Source organism: Notechis scutatus, chromosome 2 (genome assembly GCF_049901735.1).
Source record: "Notechis scutatus isolate UNSWTSFEM ecotype Mainland chromosome 2, rNotScu1.2, whole genome shotgun sequence".
NCBI classification, from domain to species: domain Eukaryota; kingdom Metazoa; phylum Chordata; class Lepidosauria; order Squamata; family Elapidae; genus Notechis; species Notechis scutatus.
In genome coordinates this window covers 177,676,808-177,698,770 of record NC_142010.1, presented here as the reverse complement: position 1 = coordinate 177,698,770, position 21,963 = coordinate 177,676,808, and the positions used below count along the sequence as shown (strand labels likewise).

Genomic DNA, 21,963 nt, shown 5'->3' with positions numbered 1-21,963 from the left:
AGTTTATAAAGAAAACTCGTGACAAAATGTTTTATAGATGGCACCTGTCCCCTTCGAGATTGGCGAAAATGTACCCCAACACGAGTCCCAAATGTTGGAAATGCCAAAACATAGAAGGTACCTTCTTCCATATGTGGTGGTCATGCAAAGAAACTCAGAAACATTGGCAAAAAAATTAGGCATTGGCTAGAGGAGATTACCAAGGAACAAATTGAGTACAAACCAGAGTCCTTCCTTCTAGGAATTTTTGATAAACAAGTATCAAAAAAATTGAAGTATATTATAATTCATATCCTAACCGTGGCCAGACTGGCGTTCGCTTCAGTGCTGGAAATCACCTTCTATCCCCACTGAACAAATGATCATTCAGAAAATTTTAGAATGCAATCGTAATGGACAAACTAACCCAATCATTAAAAATAAAGAATCCTCAACCTATTATAACAATTGGAATCCTTGGTACAATTGGCTAAATCAAAGATAGACTATTTCGAGAAAAATTGTAGCCAAGGGCTACCTAAGCAGAGTTAATGAAAAGTACGCGCTTGACGATATATTTGAAGAAGAAAGGATCTTACAGACAGTCACAAAAATATGGTTTTATTTTAACTGTTTTTCCCATTCTATCCCCCCTTTCCCCTTACCCTTCCCTCTCCTCCCTCATTTGCCCTTCTCTCTTTCCCTCTCGGCCTCTGCCAAGGCCTGTTTGCTTTCTCTTCTGTATATAATTTGTAGATGTGTTGTTTTTAATGGTAAAATTAATAAAGTTTTTCTAAAAAAAAAAAAAAAAGAATAATATGAAGAAGCAGCATATATCATGCTATTTTAATTTATGCCTGGGATTTGCAGCTGATGGTCCGCTTGTCACTGATTATTAAAAAAAAAAATCTTGAGGGAATTGCTCTCAGCTCTCTTTTGCTCTTTAAACAAAAGACTGAAACTTCTGTAGGAATGGATATATAATTTTTTAAAATTAGGGTGAGAGGGAAAAACTCTTGAATTTGCTTATTTTAATATAATTTCATCAAATTGTAAAAGATAAAGACTCCCTTGTATGAAGCTCTGTTCCTACTGTATATACAAGTGTTTCTGAACCTTAGTTACTCTGAGATGTGTGGACTTCAATTCCCAGAATTCCCTTTCATTTTCAAACGGCTAAGTGTCATTAACACAGCTATACAGATAGTCCTCAACTTACAACAGTTCATTTGGTGACCGTTCAAAGTTACAATGGCACTGAAAAAAGTGACTGATGACCATTTTTCATAGTTATGACCTTTGCAGCATCCCCATGGTCACATGATCAAAACTGGGATGCTGGGCAATTGGTTCATATTTATATCCTTTGCTGCGTTCCAAGGTCACGTGATCACCTGCTACCTTCCAATGAGCAAAGTAAATGGGAAAGCAGAATTGCTTAACCACCAGGTTGCTAAATTATAAATTGCAGTGATTGACTTAACAACTGAGGCAAGAAAGGTCATAAAATGGGGCAACGCTCACTAAACAAATGTCTCACTTAAAAACAGAAATTTTGGGCTCAATTATGGTCATAAGTTGAAGACTATCTGTACTGTACTATACAGGAAGGTTATGCAATTTTCTGAGCAACAATATAGAAATGCTTTGCCATTGCCATCTCCCAGGCTGTTCTTTTACCTTCTCAATCTAGCCTACAGCTGTTAGATTTCTTGGTAGTCTCCTATCCAAATACTAACCAAATTCAAATCCCTATAGCTTTTTCAAGAACAACCCTAGTAGCCTAAATGCTGTTTTATGTGAGCTTTTGTTTATTTGTTTATTCGATGCTGCCTGACTCCAAACTGTAGGTGGCTCACAATATATCAGATAATTATAAAATAAAAACAACAAACAGCAAAAGCAAATTTGAACAGAAGGAAGACAAGAATAAGATGGCAACCCAACAGATACTCCAAAAATCCCAGAGGCATCTAGCATCCAGTGGAGGGGTTCCTGAAGAACAGCCACTTTTTTTAATGGCACCCTGGAATGCCAATAGGGTGGGTGAATCTGGATCTTGGGGACACTTCATTCCAGAGGGCGGGCAATGCAACCGAGAAGACGCACTTCCTGGATCTTGATGGATGATATTATTTAATTGAAAGAACCAGGACCGTGCCAACTTTGTTAGCTTGAATTGGAGAGGGGGGGGCAGGACCCAAGGGAGAGAGGGGATCTTACATCTAAATGTGTCCTCTCTCATATAGGGCTTTACAGGTAACCCCCACCATTATGAATTGCTCATTGAAGCAAATTGGCAGCAGGGCAGCTGAAGAGCAGACATTTTACATGTAGAAAGGTATATGGGAAAGACCTTGGGAGAGAGACGGCGTGAAGCGATGCTGCCTAAAGTATGGCCAGATAAGGTAGAGCAGTGGTCCCTAACCTTTGTGGCTTGGCCGCCAGGTGAGGGAAAAGAGGAGCTGTAGGTCAGCTTGCACGAGTAACAGGCTGGCATGCACATTCGACTTGCACAAGTTGAGTTGTGCATGTGTGTGCATGTGGGCTGGCCTGCTACTTGCGCAAGTTGAATTGCAAATGCCCACATGCATGCCAGCCCACCGCTCACAGGGCCTGGTTCTGAATAGGCCACGGCCTGGTAGTAGACCATAGCCCAGGAGCTGGGGGACCACTAAGGTAGAGCATAGCCCACAGTTGAATAGTGGGCAGGGCAAGAGGCTCAGAAGGAATCCTCCCTAGTTTCTTTGGCTGTAAAGGAGATGGCAGGAGATTTGTATTTTCAGACTACATTCTGTTAATGCAGCTTTACAATAAATTAGAATTAGCTTCTCTGTTATCTTTTGTATTTGGTCTGCTTAGTAAGGCTGACAACATGAGTATTCTGAGTCATGCCCATCACTGTCGGTACTGCTGTATTTGGGACCATGATGAAAGATTTACAAAGCTGAATCAACAATGTGATGCTTACACAAGTTAATGTATATAGGATTTTTGATTTCATGCATTTTCTTGCAGAGATGAACCCAGAAGGATATAGTGGAAGAAAACTATCAAGACACATAAGCTTTTTTTGTTGTTACTGTTGTTATTCGTGTCTATAAATAAATAATAATAATTTATTGAATTTATACGATGCCTGACCCTGGTGGTTTATAAATAAAAAAATTACAAAGAAGAAAAACAGACAAAAGTAGGAGTAAACAACGGCAAAGCAAACCAGACCAGAAGGAAGGAAAACAATCCACAATACCAAAAGGGACATTCAGTTACTCTCTTTGAAGGCCTGGGAAGAGCCAGCGTTTCAAAGCCCTTCCAAACATCAGCAGCTTGGGGGGAGGGGAAGGGATATCATCCAGATCTTGGGGGGAGGGACCTCTTTCCAAAGAGCAGATGCTGCCCCAGAGAAGGTGTACTTCCAGGGTCCTGATAGAAGGAACTCAGAGCACCAAGCTTAAAAGATCAAATCAGCTTGACAGATTCAAAGGGAGACTGGCAGTCTTTCCAATAAATAATAAATACCTGTGTTTGGGTGATGTACAGGATTGTAATTTGTTAGGCATATAAGTTTAATAAATGTCTGTGCTAGCTCCTCTCTGTACTTCATTAAATGTTGCTTCTATCTTGTTAGTTTTAGGATTCTCATGTTGCTTCTGAGTACAACTTCAGCTTTGCTTTAGGGCTGCTTCTTTGAATAGCAAAGATGGAAATCTTAACAAGATAACAAGACTTGGGGAGCCATGCAGAGAGCAGCTGGCAAATTGAATTATTACACGAGAGAGAGCCTGGCTACTTGAGGGACCGCCTGTCTCCCATAACATCTGCCTGGCCAATTTGATCCTGCAGGGTTGGCGTGCTCCAGGTTCCCCCAGGGATCTGGACGACCCCCACTCTACTCTTGTTTAGAAACGCTCAGAAGGCCTGACTCATCACCCAGGCCTTCGGGGAGGGGAAATTAGACCTCTTGCTTCACTGCACTTGTCATCATTTATCTTTATTTTTTTTATGTTTTATTGATTTTATTGTAATTTCTTTGTCTGATTTGTGAGGTGCCAGGAGTTGCTGAGAGTTGGACGGCAGACGTCTTTAATAAATTCTTATTCTCAAGAAACTATTTAGATGAAGTGAAGGATAAAGCAATTGGGGAAGAAATGGTAGAACTATTAAACAAAGACATCACTTGGTTGGAATTGAAATCAGCAATAGAGAACCAGAAAAACAACAAAACCCCGGGCCCAGATGGGATTCCAGGGGAGCTGTACAAGGCAATTGCAGAACAAATTGGACCTCTTATGGTGGAAGTTTTTAATGATGTTTTATTGGTAGCCAGGTTTTCCCCGTCCTGGGGCCCCGTGGGGGGCGCGGGGGCCCAAGGCCCGCCAGGGCCGTGGCCGGGCCGCGCAAAGGGAACGGGGCGGGGTAGGGTGCTCCTTTGTGTTTGTGGGTCGGTTGGCGGGGGTGTGAGTGGAGGCTTGGGGCAGGCGCGGCAACCGCTGCGCCCGCGCCGCCCAGGGGCTGACTCTCATGGAGGGGGGCATTGATTTCGCTGATCCTGAAGGAAGATTCGATCCCCGATATATAAACAATTATAGGCCGGGGGGACTTCCAGTTTGTCGGCTTCAGAGCGCAGGGATTCGCGATACTGCGATCCTGCTGCGCTAGCCGCTTTTGGTGCTCCGATCCGGACGGGTTTGGAGCTAAGGCTGCCCTGCAGGGGCGGCTGAAGATAGGGGGATCCGGAGAGGGGTTTGGGGGTGTTGCAGACCCCTCCCGGCCGGCAGAACCCCATTTTCCCAAGACGGTGCAGCAGCGGTCTGTAATGGCCGCCACAAAGAAGCCGGCAGCTGGGTAAGAATGCGCAGGAGGAAGAGGAGAAAGCCTTTGAGAGTGAAAGTTTTCTTGGTTGACCCAGGACTCTAAGACATATTTAACACAATTCCTGGAAATTATGGCTTTTTGAATGATTCTTTCCAGAAGAGAAAATAAGCGGCAATTTTGAGGTGCTGAAAGGAAAGTTTACTCTCCTTCCCTACGGAATCAATAAGTGGATACTGAGAAACCTGTCTTTTTCAGGTAAAAACTAGCTTTATGTGATAAGTGGGAAGGGAGAGGACAAAAAATATATTTATATGTTAAGATTTTGTTGGAGGAGATGCCTTAAGGATTTGAAGACTGAAATATATTCCAATAAGGCTTTAAGATACAGATTTGGACTTTCTTTTTTTTGATTGATACTACCCCAGGAAGAGAAAGTGAGAACTTTGTCTTGGCTTGGATTGATTGAGGACTTTGGGATTGTTCTATTTTCTTGAAATATCTTGGTTGGTGCAAGAAGAAAGAGGGGGGAGAAAAGAAAAGATTTATAATGGCTTTTTTTGCTGAGGAACTGAGAAAAGAATATGAGCAAACAAAAACAGATGGCAAAGATGGTGTGAAAGAAGCCTTCCTTTTTTTTAGAAATGGCGCTTGCTAACTATCAACAAACACTACAACAGATGGAGGAAGAAGAAGAAGAAGAAGAAGAAGAAGAAGAAGAAGAAGAAGAAGAAGAAGAAGAAGAAGAAGAAGAAGAAGAAGAAGAAGAAGAAGCCATCTTTAATGAATTTCAAAATTTAACTAAGAAAGAAGGAAGAAAGAAAGGAAGGAAAATGAAGGACTTAAGATTTAAAAAAAACACTCAAGAAAGAGAAAAATAAGGTGCAAAATCAATATAATGATAGTAAACAAAAGAAAAAGGAACACAACAGAGAAGGGAAGCCAGTAAGGCAGAGGCTAGGAGAAGGGGGGTAGAAAGGTCTGGTGGGGGAAGAAAGAAAGGGAAAAGGTGGAGAAAAGCCACAAAGTTTTGAAATCAGATGGGAAAAGAGGAATCTTTTTAGGGACAAAGGGTAAAGTACAATTTCTTTAAAAAAAGATTTTGCAAGGTACATAAGATGGTATTGTAGCATTTGTATTAGAAATAGAAAATTAGAATGGTTTAAGAGTTAATAAGAGATTAAAATGTTGAAATGTTTAGTAATGATTGGTTTTAAAATTTAATAAAATATTAAAGGGAATGTTTAGAATATTGAGTTTTAATTAAAGAGTTTAATATGACTATGGTATTGATGTTATTACAAAATTATTATAGTAGCATTTGTCTTTGGAAAAGGCAATGGGAATGTTATAAGATTCAATATTTAGATCTATTATTTAACTATGTATTTAATCATTTTGGATTTATTATTTTTCTTTTATTAAAAAAAAAATTAGTAGATAGAATGTACCAAGCAGAATCAGATTGGGTATTAGGTGTTATCTTAAATGTTAATCTAATTAATTTAGGGGGAAGATAGAAAGGCATCATACTCTGATTAGTGATGTCAGGAGAAATTCTTTTTTATTATTATTATAAGGAATGAGACAGAGGGATAATAAAGAATGGACAAAAGATACAAATATAATGACTCAAATTAAGATGGATTAAATAAGATAGAATTAAGAAGAGTGAAATGTGTGGAGAAGCTAATATAGAAGATATAGAATGGTAAATAAAATAGGTAATGACATGTAAGATGAGCATGAATATAATTGAAGTCCATGTAGAGAGAGGTACCTGGGGCCAAGTTACTTTCCTAAAAGATTTTTTATATGTTTGTGTGTTGTGTCTTTATGTTTCTGGGAGAATTAATAAAACCTTGCAGAAATATAGAATGAGAATAATGGTAACCAAGTCAGAAAGAAATAGATGAAATAATAATAGTGAAATTGAATAAGAGTAAAGAGAAGTAAAGAGAAATTGGATAAGAGGTATTTGTATGCTCATATGGAAATGGTTTAAAATAGAATTATATTGTATAAAATAAGGTTTTATTTGACTTGTAAAATTTATAATGGAAAAAGGTTTAAGCATGTAATGGTTAATGATGATTTGTTTGTCTTTAAAATTAATAAAATTTGTTTAAAAAAAAAACAATTATAGGCCGATTTCACTGTTAAACACCAACTACAAAATATTTACTTCTATTATAGCAAACAGACTAAAAAGAATGCTAAACGCGTATGTACATGAAGACCAAAATGGATTTCTCCCGACAAGACAAATTAGGAATAATTTAAGAATAGCACTAGATGTCTTAGAATTTTATGAAGCTCACCCTGAAAAACAAATTGCGCTTATGTTTTTAGATGCAGAGAAGGCCTTCGACAATTTAAATTGGCAATTTTTAATCCAAAAAATTTATAATATGAATTTAGGCACCAAATTTGAAAATATTATAACAACTATTTATGATACACAACAAGCTAATATTATAATAAACGGGGAATATACCCGCCCAATAAAAATAGAAAAAGGAGTCAGACCACTCTCACTCCTGCTCTTCATATTATCATTAGAAACATTATTAATGCGAATTAGACAGAACCCAGATATAAAAGGATTAAAGGTTAAGAAAGAAGAATATAAGTTGCAAGCGTTTGCGGACGATATGATTTTTTTCATTGAGGAACCAATAGAAAGAGGACAAAAATTGATGAATGAATTAGAACAATTAGGAGCAGTAGCAGGACTCAAAATTAACAGGAAGAAAACTAAATTAATGACTAAAAATTTAACAGAAAAACAGAAAATAGAGTTAGAAGAAGTTATGGAAATACAAGTGATAAAGAAAGCTAAATATTTAGGAATATGGTTGACAGCACATTGTAAGACACTCAAGGAAAATAATTATGATAAATTGATGCAACAGGTAAAGAAGGATTTAGAAACATGGGAGTAAGCTGCAACTTTCATTATTAGGCAGGATCGCTGCCATTAAAATGAATATTCTTCCAAAATTTCTATATCTATTTCAGACGATCCCAATTAAAGTACCGTATTGCCGGCGTATAAGACGACTGGGCGTATAAGACGAGCCCCAACATTTCCACTCAAAATATAGTTTTTGTTATATACTCGCAGTATAAGACAGACCCCCCACTTGGAGGCATGCTTTTCAAGGCAAAAAGTCATCTCATACGCCCGGCAATACGGTAAGTTGTAACACTTGGGGTATTCTGGATATAATTCTTGATTGACACCCCAACCCCTTTCCCCAAACTTACAAAGCCACCAAAATGCTTTAGAGAGGCAGCTTCGCCTTTCTCAGGCTGGCACTCAATTCCTCTCCCTTTCTTTGTGACAGCCCCGCGTGCGTGCCATCGGACTCCAAGGTGGGGGATGGACAGCTGCCAACTCTCTCTCTCTCTCTCTCTCTGTGTGTGTGTGTGTGGTGTGGAGGGTAATTCCGGCTATCTCTGGCCTCCGCTCGGTTTAAAGTCGCTTGGCCGGTTCCCAAGTCGCAAGCGCGCGCTGGCCGGGAGACGCGGCGCCGGGTGGAAGCTGCGGTGCAGGGGAGGCAGATCTTTCTCTGCCGCGGGGAGGGGAGGAGGGGACAAGAGGAGGGACGGGACGGGACAGGGGGCGGGAGGAGGCGCTCGCCTCTTCCACCGCCCACCGGACCCTTTTCTTCCCAAGGGGACCCTGAAAGCAGCTCGGGAGCCGGGTGGCCCTGCCCAGCGGGGTCCCATCAGGAACTTCCTGAGGACACCCCCCGCCCCAAGCACAGCCCTCCGGTCTTTCAAAGAGGAAGGAGAAGCGGGAGGAGCAAATTGCCGCCCCCGCCCGCTGCCCAGAAGGAGGGGCGCCACAGTCCACCCCCACCACCTTCTCTCCCCCCCACTCCCCGGGCCATTACGCGGCCCGGGGCTGGCTAGCGAAGCGGCCCGCCAGAGACCCTCCGCTCCACCCCCACCCCACCTCCAGATTGGCCTCGCAAGCGCCCCGAGCCGGGCGGAGGGTGGGTGGGTGGAGGAGGAGGAAGAGAGAGACCGGCTGGGCTTGAAGGGGCTTCGTGCAAAGTTGCGGAGCTCCGCCCCGTCGCTCTTGCACGCGAGTGACAATGTATTTACCGGCGTATAAGACGGACCCCCACTTGGAGGCATGTTTTTAAGGGCAAAAAAGTCATCTTATACGCCGGCAAATACGGTACACAAATTTTTTTCCGAAGAACTCAACAAAATAACTGTTAAATTTATTTGGCAAGGGAAAAAACCTAGAATAAATTTAAAGGCAATGCAGGATATGAAGAGTAGGGGAGGACTGGCACTTCCAAATTGGGAGTTGTATTATATTGCTGCCTCTTTAGTATGGTTGAAGGAATGGGTGAATTTAACTAACAAGAGAATATTATTTTTAGAAGGCCATGATTTGCAGAGGGGGTGGCACACTTTTTTATGGGATGTAGGGAAAACTAGTCAGAAATATTTCCACAGACATCTAATCAGAGACTCATTATTAACTAATTGGAAGAAAATACGGAAAAAACACTATTTAGAAGTACCAATCTGGATTTCAACAATGGAGGCGATGATTCACCCAAATAATCTGGATATCACTAAAATGATTAAATATAAGGATCTATTGGATACACAAGGAAATTTGAAATCGCGGCAAGAACTTCAAGAGCAAGGACAAAAAATTGATCAGTGGGCATATCTTCAAATTCAAAGTAGATATAAACAGGACAAGAAAGAATTCGGAATCAACAATAAACTCCAGCAATTAGATAAAATTTTATTAGGATCAGGCAAAAAAAAATATAACAAAATTTTATAATTATTTATTAGAAGTCAAATTAGAAGAAGAAATTGTAAAAGGGAACATGATAGCCTGGAGTAGGAATGTGGGATGTAGCATCACCTTAACAGAATGGGAAAAGGTCTGGGGTAGAAACAATAAAATTACAAAGTCGGTAGCATATAAAGAAAATGCCTATAAAATGTTTTATAGATGGCACCTTCCTCCTTCGAGATTAGCGAAGATGCACCCCAATATGAGTCCGAATTGTTGGAAATGCAAAAAAAAAGAGGGAACTTTTTTCCATATGTGGTGGTCCTGTACAGAAGCTCAAAAATATTGGCAGAAAATTGGCTGGAAGAAATGACAAGAGAGCAGATCGAATACAAACCAGAGTCCTTTTTGTTAGGGATCTTTGACAAACAAATATCAAAAAAAGCGAAATACATAATAATACACATTTTGACAGCAGCCAGATTAGCTTTTGCCCAATGTTGGAAGCAGCCTCAGGTTCCATCAGAGGAAATGATCATTCAAAAAATTTCAAGTTGTGCAGAAATGGATAAATTAACTTTGGCACTAAAAAATAAAGACACCTCAATATACTACAATAGCTGGAACTGCTGGTACAAATGGATAGACCAAAGATAGATTTTACGCTATAAGGTAAAAGAGGCTAGGATAAATCCATAGTAGTGATATATAGATATATGTAAGGATTAGGTGTGTGTATATGGCATAAATTAAGGGTTAAAAGAAAAAGATCTTACAAACTGTTGAAGATGAGAATGTTTTTAATTGTTTTCTATTTTTTCTTTCTATTTTCTTCTTTTTTTCTTTTCTTTTCTTTCATTTGTGTATGTGTTGTTGGTTTGTTTTAATTGTAAAATCAATAAAATTTATTTATAAAAAATAAAAATAAATTCTTATTCTCTGGTCACACAATTTTTTTAAATTTAATGGCGGGCTCACAAGCCTTCTCTCCCACATTTGCCACTATTAAAAAAGAAATAACATATAAAACAGATTCCCTGCTTGTACCTTTTAGCATTTTGGTTTTCAAAAAAATAGGGAGTAATGAGAATTATAGGACAGGCTTACATTTAATATAGAATGGAAGACAGGTCGAGTAAACCATACTTTAAAATACTATAAAAGATCATACTATAAAATAGTTAAATCAGGGATCCCCAACCTTTTCGGCGCTCGCGGCCGGTTCCGAAGCGTCAGCTGGGCGCCGCGGCCAGTTCAGCGTCAGCTGGGCGCCGCCATCTTTTTTGACGAAAATCACTTCCGGTGACGTCACGGAAGTGATTTTTAAGTCAAAAGCGGCATAACGTTCTGGTGAGCTTTTCGGGGTAGAAATGGCTTTCTACCGAAAAGCTCACTAAGCGCTGGCGCCGCCATCTTTTTGATTTAAAAATTGCTTTTTTTTACCAAAAAAGATGGCGGCGCCCAGCAACCAGCTTGGCCCGGTAAGGCTTGTTCCGCGGCCAGCGGTGCCGGTCCGCAGGACCGGCGGTTGGGACCCCTGAGTTAAATAATAAAAGACATGCTAAAAAAAACCCAGCTTGAACAATGAGAAAGGATTACGGACTGCAAAGTCCTGATTGATAAATGCTATTTCCAGGATCTGAGGCAGCATCAGGGGTGGGATTCTACCAGTTCGCACCTATTCTCTAGAACCGGTTGTTAACATTCTAAGCAGTTTGGAGAACCGGTTGTTAGAAGAAATTACTGGCCTAATCCTGTAAGGAAGGCAGGAAGAAAACATTCTGGTGTTGCTTACAGAAACTGCCTCTCCGTTAACCCTTATTACATTCTTGGCAGGACTAGACTTCCTGTCTCAGGAACTTCTCTGGAGTTTTTCCCCTCCTTTGCTGGCACTTTGCTTGTGTGGAGTGACCATTTAAAGTTATAATGGCACTGAAAAAAGTGACTTATGATCATTTTTCACACTTACAACTGTTGCAGCATCCCCACAGTCATGAGAAGCCAGGCGAGGAGATGTGTGCCTTGATGTGAGTGATGTTGAGTTGGCCATGCCCAGCCAGTCACATGACCACCAAGCCACGCCCACCACCTAAGCCATGCCCACAGAACTGGTTGTTAAAATTTGAATCCCACCCCTGGGCAGGATGCCTTCTAAATACAAAAGTTGGTGCAAAACTCTTGCTTGTACACTCACCAGGATATCTGATTGACATTTCTGAAGAACAGGGTCTTAGACTAACTAAGTCTTTGGCTTGCTCTAATCTAGCAGAAAGAAACTCTTAAATTGTTTAAAATGGAAGTTTCAAGCATATTGGAATGTCATGGGACTTAGTGTATCAATTTGAATTCTATCAAACAATGTGCTAAAAAACTTGAGAACTGCATGTCAAATATACATGAAAAATTGAATAGGTGACTATAAACAATAAACTATTATTTCTTTTGAAGCTGCTGGTACTGGGCGGGGGGAGGTTGGAGTGTTTCTTAGAGTACTGGCAGCTATTGTTTCTGCCATATCTACACTGGATCATGTGCTTAAAAGGTTTTGCTATTTTTAATGTGACAATATTGCCAGGAGTTAAAAAGAGTTTTGCATCCACAGTCTAGCACAGGGAGGGAGCTGTAAAAAAAATCATACCGCTGTTGTTCCCTTGTACAGTAGTAAGAGAGCTTGCTTTAAACTTCCTATGATAACTCAAATGACACCATTTATAAATGCTGTCCTTAAAAAAATATACTGGCCTGGCATTCAGAGCAGTTGGAGCTAGACATCATGGGCTTTTTATACAATTTACCTAACGCACAAATGCTCTAGAGCCCTAGAAATTATTAAAATGCTGATTTAGATCTGGCAGCTTAGCTATTTTTAGTTGCTTCTGAACACACTGATTATATACATACATACATACATACACACACACACACACACACACACACACACACCACTTCCTTTGTTAATGGGGTGTATGTTGCATTTAAAATACTGCCAGAATCCTTGGAGGTTTGATGACATACTCATTTTATAAGTAAACAAATAATCTGTACATTGAGTTGAGGAAAAGAAGGATATCATGCATAAGTTTTAAATTGTTTTAAAAAGTAACTTGCTAAAAGCTAAATGTTGTTAGAATGATATCAGTTTTGATTTGTTTTAGGCTGATTTTCTAAATTTTAGGCAGTGCTTTTACACAAGGAAGTATTTTAAAAGTATTTTGAGAAGTCAGAGATAGGAGTCCTCAGCATAACTGGGCTGATCACAAAAAAGCTAGCCCTTTAGGGATGTCCCAAATATGCGTTTTCAAGAGGCAGTTGAACTTTCTGGTTTTTCTTTGAAGACGTTACACTTCTCATCCAGGAAGCTTCTTCAGCTCAGAGCTGAAGAGCTGAAGAAGCTCCTCAGATGAAAAGCGAAATGTCTTCAAAGAAAAACCAGAAAGTCCAGTTGAAAAAGCCCCTTTTGGAACAACCATGACCTGGATGACTGAGAATCTCCATAGTCCTTTAGGGATGGATTTAAGAATTAACCCTGTTTTTGTGGAGCAATGAGTTAATGTACCAGAATGAATGTGAGCTGTGCCTTTTCTGCAGAAATGACAAAAATGGTTTCCTTGAGCGCTTCATTCCAAGTCATCTTTCATTGCAACTTGTTAGCTATAGCGGTATTCTGAAAAGCAGCCCCATCTGATGTTCCTGGCAACAAAAGAAAAGTGATACACCATGGGAGAACCTTGTGAATGTAACTCAAAAAAATAACCTAGGAGTAGATTTACTACAGACAGCTGGCTGAAGTTCTAACAATCTGACATTGGCACGAATCTGTATTTGGAGAATTATCACTCTCATTGAGAAGCGGTTTAGCAACTTAAAATGATCTGGGATGGACATCAGAGTGATCCTTAGCATGTTTATTCAGAAACTAATTCTATGATATTTAACACAACTCATTCTATGTGTGTGCAGTTAGTTTGTAGATATATAGCCCAGTTACGTCCATACCCACACCTCCTCAAGAATAAGCCCTATTGGAGTGAAGTGTTTCATCCAAATTGGCATCAGTCTTGAACTGAGTTACTTATGAGTGTGGAGTCAACACAGAAAAAGATGTTGATTTACAACATAAATCCAATACTGACTTGTTAAAAGAAAAAATTGGTTTATTTCAAAAGCTACCTTTAATGTTTACTTCTTTTGAAGAAGTAATGAAGAAATCATGATAGAAAAACTCCATCTTCAGATTACAGAATAAGAGTTGGAAGCAAACTTGGAGGTATTCTAGTCTCTTCTAAACAAGAGACCCTACACCAGTGGTGGCCTATACCGAAAACTAGCCCCATTTCATCACTTCCTGTTTTTCCGAAAATACCAGAAGTGACAAAATGGGGCTAGTTTTTGGCCTACAAAGCTTGCAGAAGCCTGCAGAAGCCAAAAAAAGGCCTCAAACTGGCTGAAAATCAGCTGTGAGGCATGTACATGTGCGGTGAGGTAAGTTTGCCTGCAGCTCGCGTGCTGGCACAAATGGCTCTACGTGGCACCTGTGGCACATGTGGCATAGGTTCGCCATCACGGCCCTATACTATTCTAGGCAAATGGCTAGCCAATCTCTTCAAAAACCTCCAGTGATAGATCACCTGCAACTTCTGGAAGCAAGTCGTTCCATTGACTACAGGTAGTCCTCGATTTAGATCCATAATTAAGCCAAAATTTTCTTTTTGCTAAGTGAGACATTTGTTAAGTGAGTTTTGCCCCATTTTATGATCTTTCTGGCCACAATTATTAAGTGAATCACTGCAGTTATTAAATTAATAACATGGTTGTTAAGTGAATCTGGCTTCCCCGTTGACTTTGCTTGTCAGAAGGTGACAAAAGGTGATTCACACATGACCCCAGGACACTGCATAAATAAATATGAATCAGTTACAAGTGTCTGAATTTTGCTCACATGACCATGGGGTTGCTGCAACGAAAGGAAACAACACAAACTTTTTTCAGGTGTTGTAACCTTGAACGTCACTAAATGAACGTATAAGTCAAGGACATCGTACTGTCTCACGCAGGTTCTCTCGGATCTCTATAAGCTCCATCCAGACTTCTTGTCCTGCCAGATGCTCGGAGCAGGGTACAATTTTGGACCTCAGGGACCACCAAACTCATACTTTTAAATCCCACGGACCACTAGTTTTCAAGGAGAAAGAGAGAGAGAGAGAGACAGACAGACAGACAGACAGACAGACAGACAGACGGTATTCTGTGATTGGTAGGAAAATGAGGTGGGGGATTTTTCTGCAGACCTTTTGGGGGATTTTCTCAGGGTCTCTGTCTTTATTTGGGATCATAGGATATCGTTTCTAGCCCCATTTTCAGGGGGAGAGAGAGAGAGACAGAGAGAGACTTTTGGCTACATGTAAGGAAAGCAGCAGAAGCAGCAGAAGTCTTTCTTTCTCTCCTGGTGGAGTTTGGGGGAGAGAAAGACTTTTGCTGTTTTCCTTGCGTGCAACCAAAAGCAGAAGAAGAAAGAAGCAGCAAGAAGCAGCCCAGTGGCCAGGCAAGTTCCCGCTCTCCGCCCTTTCCCCCCTCCCCTCACTACCTCGTGTTGTTTGCAATACAAGCGATGCAAGCCTTGTGTTCCCGCGGGCCATGTGAGCAGCACAGCCTTGTTCCCGCACAGCCTGGATTAATTGCTTTGGGGGGGTGCTCTGGGGGTGACATTTCTTTGTGGACCACCAAAATTTTCTCGCAGACCACCAGTGGGCCGCGGTTGGTGACCACTGCTTTGAAGAATAGGTTAACTCCCTCTTCTCTGTGAGCCCCTCAAAATTTGGAAGACTACTATCATGTCACTCCTAGCCTTTCTCTTTATTATATTAGACGTGCCCAGTTCCTGCAACTGTTCATTGTATGCTTTTGCTTCCAATTCCCCTAATTGTCATTGTTGCTCTTCTTTGCACTTTTTCTAGTCTCCAACATCTTACCATGGTGATCAAAACTGGACACAGTGTCTTACCAATGGAGTGTAAAATAGTATTAACACTTCACGTGATTGTGATACTATCCCACTGATGATGCAACCAGGACTGTATTGGCTTTTTGGCAGATGCAGCACACTGCTGGCTCATATTTAATTGGTTGTGCACTAAAATACCTAGATTCCTCTTACAGTTCATAATAATACACATCCTTCCCACCGTAAAAATATAATGCACAATGTTTACATGTTGAAAAACACTGATTACTCATACTCAAGAATATTATCATTGAAATAAGGGAGCCATTGGTCCTATATATTTAATTAAACTACTCCAAGCATTATATTAATCTAGGATCCAATCAGTGGTTCCAAGAAGGTCATGGGGACAGAATGTAACTTTGGAGTGCTTTCCAATACACAGTCCATGAGATACAACAAAAATTCTATGGTACTACTGTTGGGTACAATATAAGAAGTTGTAATTTTCCACAATATAGAGTAGCATATAGCTTATGAAAGACATATTATACCATATATATAAGGTTTATTCTTTGTTCAAATTACCTAGAGTTAGTATCTTAACATACAGCCACACTACAGCCATACCTCAGAAATAAAGGAACTAAAAATTACCAAAAAATCCCATACTGAAAATGATAACATAATTATAGCAAGAACATTATGAAATAATATGACCAAAATGTTCTACTTTCCTGCCAGGGCAAATCAAATGTTGGCCTGCCTCAGCTTTCTTTCTATGCCCCACTTTTACGGAGAACACAAATATGCCAATATTGTAGAGCAAGAAATGACTAAATTCACATATATCAAAAAGTGTTACACTTTCTTAGATGGCCTTAACAAATCTATTACAATTGCTTCAGTGGTGGGATTCAAAAATTTTTACTACTGGTTCTGTGGGCATGGCGTGGTTTGGTGGGCATGGCAAGGGAAGGATACTGCAAAATCCCATTCCCTCCCCACCCCACTAACCTGCTTTACAGCTCCATTCTCCTGTGCAGGGCAACAAAAGAAGACTCAGCCAATCAGCTGGGACTCAGGAGGCAGTGAATAGATGGGGGTGGGGCCAGTTAAAGGTGGTATTTGCCGGTTCTCCGAACTACTCAACATTTCCACTACCGGTTCTCCAGAAATGGTCAGAACCTGCTGAATACCTCTGAATTACTTATTGATGAGGGACTTGTAACCTGTCTCATACAGAAGCACATTTGCATAAACCGCCCCACCTTCTCTCTTTTTTTCCTGATTTTCTTTTTGAATCCTATATTAGTCTATTATTCTCCGTATCTCATGAAGTGAATGCCAGCTTATGAGAGTTCATGCTTTGTTACATTGTGTTAATTAGAAAAGGTGCAACCAGCTTCCTGATTTTTTCCCACCCGACTGTTCTTCATCTTCTTAGTGACAACTTTCTCCTAAGTTTCATCTATTAGGATGCAAAACTTAAGAGAAAAGGATTTTTTTCCCCAAAAGAAAATGGCATGGGAAACATAACGCTATCCCATAGTGTGGTGGTACTTATGTATATTGTATAGCCACTCTAGTGGCTCTTGGAGATTTTAAGGGACTTTATTCCCCAACCTTTCGTATTTAGTGTCAAAAATTTCAAGGTTCATGCTAAGAGCAATGAATGAAGGCCATCTAACATTTGTGATCAAAATATTCCATCCCATAATTCTTAATGGATCAGGGTGGGGGGGGGAGACAGAGGAGAGGAAATGATCAGAAAAGATAGATTACAGATAGAAAATAACATCTCTCCAGCTGTAAGAGAAGGTGAATTTAGAGTTGTTGCAAATAAAACTCACAAATCTGTGATACTTTTTGTTTTGTTTTTTTTCCTACTTGCAGTCAATAGATCATTTAAGGATAACTTAGAGATCAGTTCCTTAATCATTCTGGGAAAAGTGCTGTTTCCCCAGGACTTTATGACTGCAAGGTGGGAAAAGCTGTCGAACAACCCACTCCTTTTGTTATCTAGGTCCCTCCCCACATTTCTAAGAGATGTGAATACGCCACTGTATGTTTAGCTATGATTGTTTACATTTATTCCATTATTCAGCTGTGTTTCTTATATTTATTCCACTACTTGTACCTGAAGAGTTTAACGCAGTGGTTATAACAGTCAGCTACAGCTATCAACCCGTGATCCAATATGGTGATATCGCTTGGTCCTTGCAAACCCTCACTCACCACAACATCACAGAGGGTTGAATCAGGATTAAACATCACGATGCAGTTTTGACCTTGATCGGAAACTAAGAAGTTTCCATGACCATCCACGGTGACTCCAGAAGGGTTTTCAAAACTGAATTTTTTCCCATGACGGGGACCTATGGTCTTCCTCAGGCTTCGTTCCCTGTCAATAATTTTGATGCAGCAGCCTTGAAACCTTCCAAACAGTTGCCCTTCTGCAACCAGCATGTCTTCATTCTGAGTAGATGATGAGAAATTGGGGGAAAAAAAAACCAAAAACCTATGTGGTTAACTACAGTAAGTTTACATGAGTCTTAAAAAAATCATATCCTTCTTCCTGAGATCGATCCAAGTAGGGACAAGATGCTATACAAGTAGCCCACGACATACGGTCACAGCTGAGCCCAAAATTTATGTTGCTAAGTGAGAAATTTGTTAAGTGAGTTTTGCCTCATGTTACGACTTTCCTTGCCTCATACGTCAAGTGAATTATTGCAACTGTTAGGTTAGTAACATGGTTGTCAAGTGGATCTGGCTTCCCCATTGACTTTGCTTTTCCGAAGGATGCAAAAGGGGACTGCATGACTCTGGGACACTGAAACCATCATAAACATGAAGCAGTTGCCAAGCACCCAAATGTAAACCACATGATTGTAGGGATGCTGCAAGCATCTTAAGTGTGAATAATGGTCATAAGTCACTTTTTTCAGTGCCGTTGTAACTTCAAACGGTCACTAAATGAACTGGTGTAATCAAAGACTACCTAGAGCAAGGGTGTCAAACTCAAGGCTTGGGGGCTGGATCCAGCCCGGGGGGGGGGGTGCTTAGATCTGGTCCACGGGGCCGCCCTAGAAACAGCAAAGGACTGGTCCACGGTGCCTCTGCCAGCAAAAAACAGAGCTCAGGAGGGCCACCTGCGACCCTCCCAGGCTCCGTTTTCAGCCATGATGGCCTCCTGTTGCCCTCTGTCAACGAAAACAGGCTCCCGAGCTCTGTTTTCAGCCATGACAGCCTCCTGCCGCCATCAGCCAGGGAAAACAGAGCTCAGGAGCTCATTTTCATTGGCAGAGCGCTTGGGCCACCACAGACACCCCTAACATGAGTTATGTCAAGCTGGCCATGGCCACAATCGCCGCACCCTCCCTGGCCCCCGAGGTCAAATACAAACCTGATGCAGCCTTCAATGAAATCGAGTTTGACACCCCTGACCTATAATATCTGGCTGGAGATGACCAATATATATGGAGTATTCCATAGAAAGTAAGACTGTTCTTTTCAGTAGCTTTGCCACTGAAATCCACTGACAGTCATCTAGTCGAGTGACACATCAAAAATTGAAAATAATGTTAGGGATAACATTGTTTACCCTAACTGGTTTGGGTAAAAATAATAAATAAGGTATCATGGTTTGTTAGTTAAAGTGTGTGTAACCTTAACTGCAAGAATGTAATTAAGGGTGTGGTTGTAAAAGCACTATATAAGAAGCGAGGCAATTGCAGCTCGCTCTCTCTGGCTTGAAGATCCCTAATTACTGAAAGGATTGATGACTGCGTTCTTGCTGGAACGGGGAGAGAAAAGGAGTGTTGATATTTCTCAACGGAGAGAAGATAAAGATTGGACTGATTTATTGTAAGTGAACTGACATTGGCTATTCAACACGGACTTTGCAAATAGAGTATCCCTGACAAGATTTGACTGAAATTGATATATGACTAATGGACCGTTTATTATGACTATGCTATAATTCTTAAATGGAATAAACTATATTTTTTGATAGCACAAGCGTATCTGTATTTTTACTGCGTGTTAACTAGAAAACTTATCTCACACATTTACCTGTCTTCCTATCTGACTTCGCTGCACGTTCTGTTTAGTTTGTTTTCCTTAACACCCGTTGGGGAATCCAGGCTTAACAAATAGTACTAGTTAGGACCAAACCAGGCTGGGATGCTCCCACAACAGATTTAAATAAGGATGTCAATAGTACACAAGCATATTGGATAGAAATTCTATCTCATTTTCTGAGTTTTCAAATGTTTGTGGTTGTTACTTACATTGCTATCGTTATACTTTTATGCCAAGATGTCATACCTTCTCTACTACCAAACCCTCTATGAATGTTGAGCAAACTTTTTACCTTTTGGGTCATCCAATCATACCTCATTGACAGCCATACGCACCGGCCTGTAGAATCCCTCTATTGTCTGTGTCTTCAGGACGGCATTCATTCTCCAATCCACTCCAATGATGTTGATTTTTCCTCCATTTGTCCAGTCGGACACTGCAATTTTATTGGACTTCAGGACTGTTACCCCATATGAATAAGGCCAGGTGAGTTTGGGAGACTTCAGTTCATGGATCAGTTCTCCATCCTTAGAGAAGAGCTGGATGATCTTAGTCCCACTGGTCACAAGTAACACACCGTTTTTCATGCAGGTGATATCTCCCAGCCCTTTTACTGGTTCGAATCCATATGAAAAGCGTTGTTTAGGACGACCGTCAGTGCTGTAGATCTGGACACACCCAGAACCACTGTCTTTCACAACCAAATCGCCTTCAAGGGTTGTTGTCAGACTGGTTGGCCAGATCAGCTTCCCTTGATTTGTACCAAACCCACCCACAATTTTTATTAGGGAATTGTAATAAATCTTCTGGATTCCAGAAAGTTTCCATTTGTTATTGAAATGGAGAGATTTTTCTATCTAGGAAACAACGAAAGAAACAGGAAAACGGATTGCCTACTGATAATTCAGGAATTAGTTCAAGTACTGGATAGCACACGTTTTCTTCCGCTATAGATCCTAATTCTCAGAAGCATAGAAGGATTTCCTCCACCAGGTGAACCACTGACTCCAGCTTTTCTAGTTAAAAGATACCTCTCTTGGGCATTTTCAAATGAGATCTTGGTGCAATTTCAAACTAAGCCCGGATCTGTCTGATCTCACAAAGTCAGCCATCTGGAAAATGAGTCAATCTAACACTGGCTTAGCTATGGAGCATCTGAAACTACAGCAAAGGTATTCTTTACACTTAGGAGTACTTAGCTCTACATTGGTTGTAACTGGCCTGTTGTCCCACTCATGAACTATTCCTCCAGCTTTTCTACTGCTTTCCCTCGGGTTTTGCGCCCCCCCCACCTCAAAAATTTTGAGTTTACAGAACTGAAGACAATTATAGGTTAACTTCAAGTTGATTTAAAAGAGTTAGGGATAGAAACTGATGATATGGAAATCTTCCAATATAGTTCTTGAGCCGTGGTGGCACAGTGGTTGGAATCCAGTACTGCAAGCTAATTCTGCTGACTGCTGGCTGCTGCAGTTCAGCAGTTCGATTCTCACTGGCTCAACATGGTCTCAGCCTTCCATCCTTCCGAGGTTGGTAAAATGAGGATCCAGATTCTTTGGGGCAATATGCTGACTCTGTAAACCGCTTAGAGCGGGCTGTAAAGCACTATGAAGCGGTATATAAGTCTAAGTGCTATTGCTGTTTAACTCAGGGACAGGATGGATGATATCCAGAAACTTGTTTACTGATGGAGATGTACAGCTACAATAATTTACCTCCTTGAACATAGTTGGGGAGAAATAAAGATGTCACGCTAACGCTTCAGTTTAAATATTAGCAGGTTATCCCTTGGCCTCCATTTCTTTGAGATCTCCCATCACTCTCCCTTCTTCCCCCTGTCTTTTTTCTGTAACTTCCCTCTTTTGTCCATCAGCTCCCATTGTTACATCAATGCTGCAAAATGTTGAAGGTATATGAAGTGGGTAGGTGGAGAGTACAAACAAGGCACAAAGCAAATGAGAACAATCCTTGTACTTTTCATCATCAAGCACTTTCAGGTAATAAGAATCTAACATTTCCTTGGGCAGGAGTGGAAGTTCCTCCTATAATATAATACAGGGAGTCAAAATGACGTCCTATATATTCCAAGATTACCCAGAAGGTTAAATGAGGAGATACAAAGAGAAGGTTAAAACCATTTATTTGTCTATTGAATTTATACTCCACTTTTTCCACCACAGTATATAGAAAAATAAACACTTATTGCAAACCCAGTTTAAAAACCTAATTAAAACTGGGCTTGATTTCTGGTAGTTTCAGGGACATATTAATGTTGTTTTCTTGGCAGCAATCAGAAATGATTCACTCCATCCTTCATTCTTGGTGTTTTTTAACACTCCAGGCTACAAGCCTGGCAGCTCCTGGT

At 40.6% G+C, this 21,963-nt stretch overlaps 1 protein-coding gene across 1 annotated transcript; it reads right to left on the bottom strand.

Annotated features, from left to right (window-relative positions):
* Positions 1-17,642: 17,642 nt before the first annotated feature.
* On the bottom strand, positions 17,643-21,325 carry LOC113420610 (E3 ubiquitin-protein ligase TRIM32-like). The gene is made up of 3 exons (XM_026680616.2): positions 21,314-21,325; positions 19,913-20,455; positions 17,643-17,990 (listed from the first exon to the last, which is right to left on the bottom strand). The coding sequence occupies exons 1-3, from the start codon at positions 21,323-21,325 to the stop codon at positions 17,643-17,645; spliced, it is 903 nt and encodes a 300-aa protein (XP_026536401.1).
* Positions 21,326-21,963: the final 638 nt, after the last annotated feature.

Coding starts and splice junctions, on each gene's coding strand:
- LOC113420610 (XM_026680616.2), bottom strand. Junction 17,991..19,912: donor TGCGTATGGCTGTCAATGAG/GTATGATTGGAT, acceptor TCATCTACTCAG/AATGAAGACATGCTGGTTGC.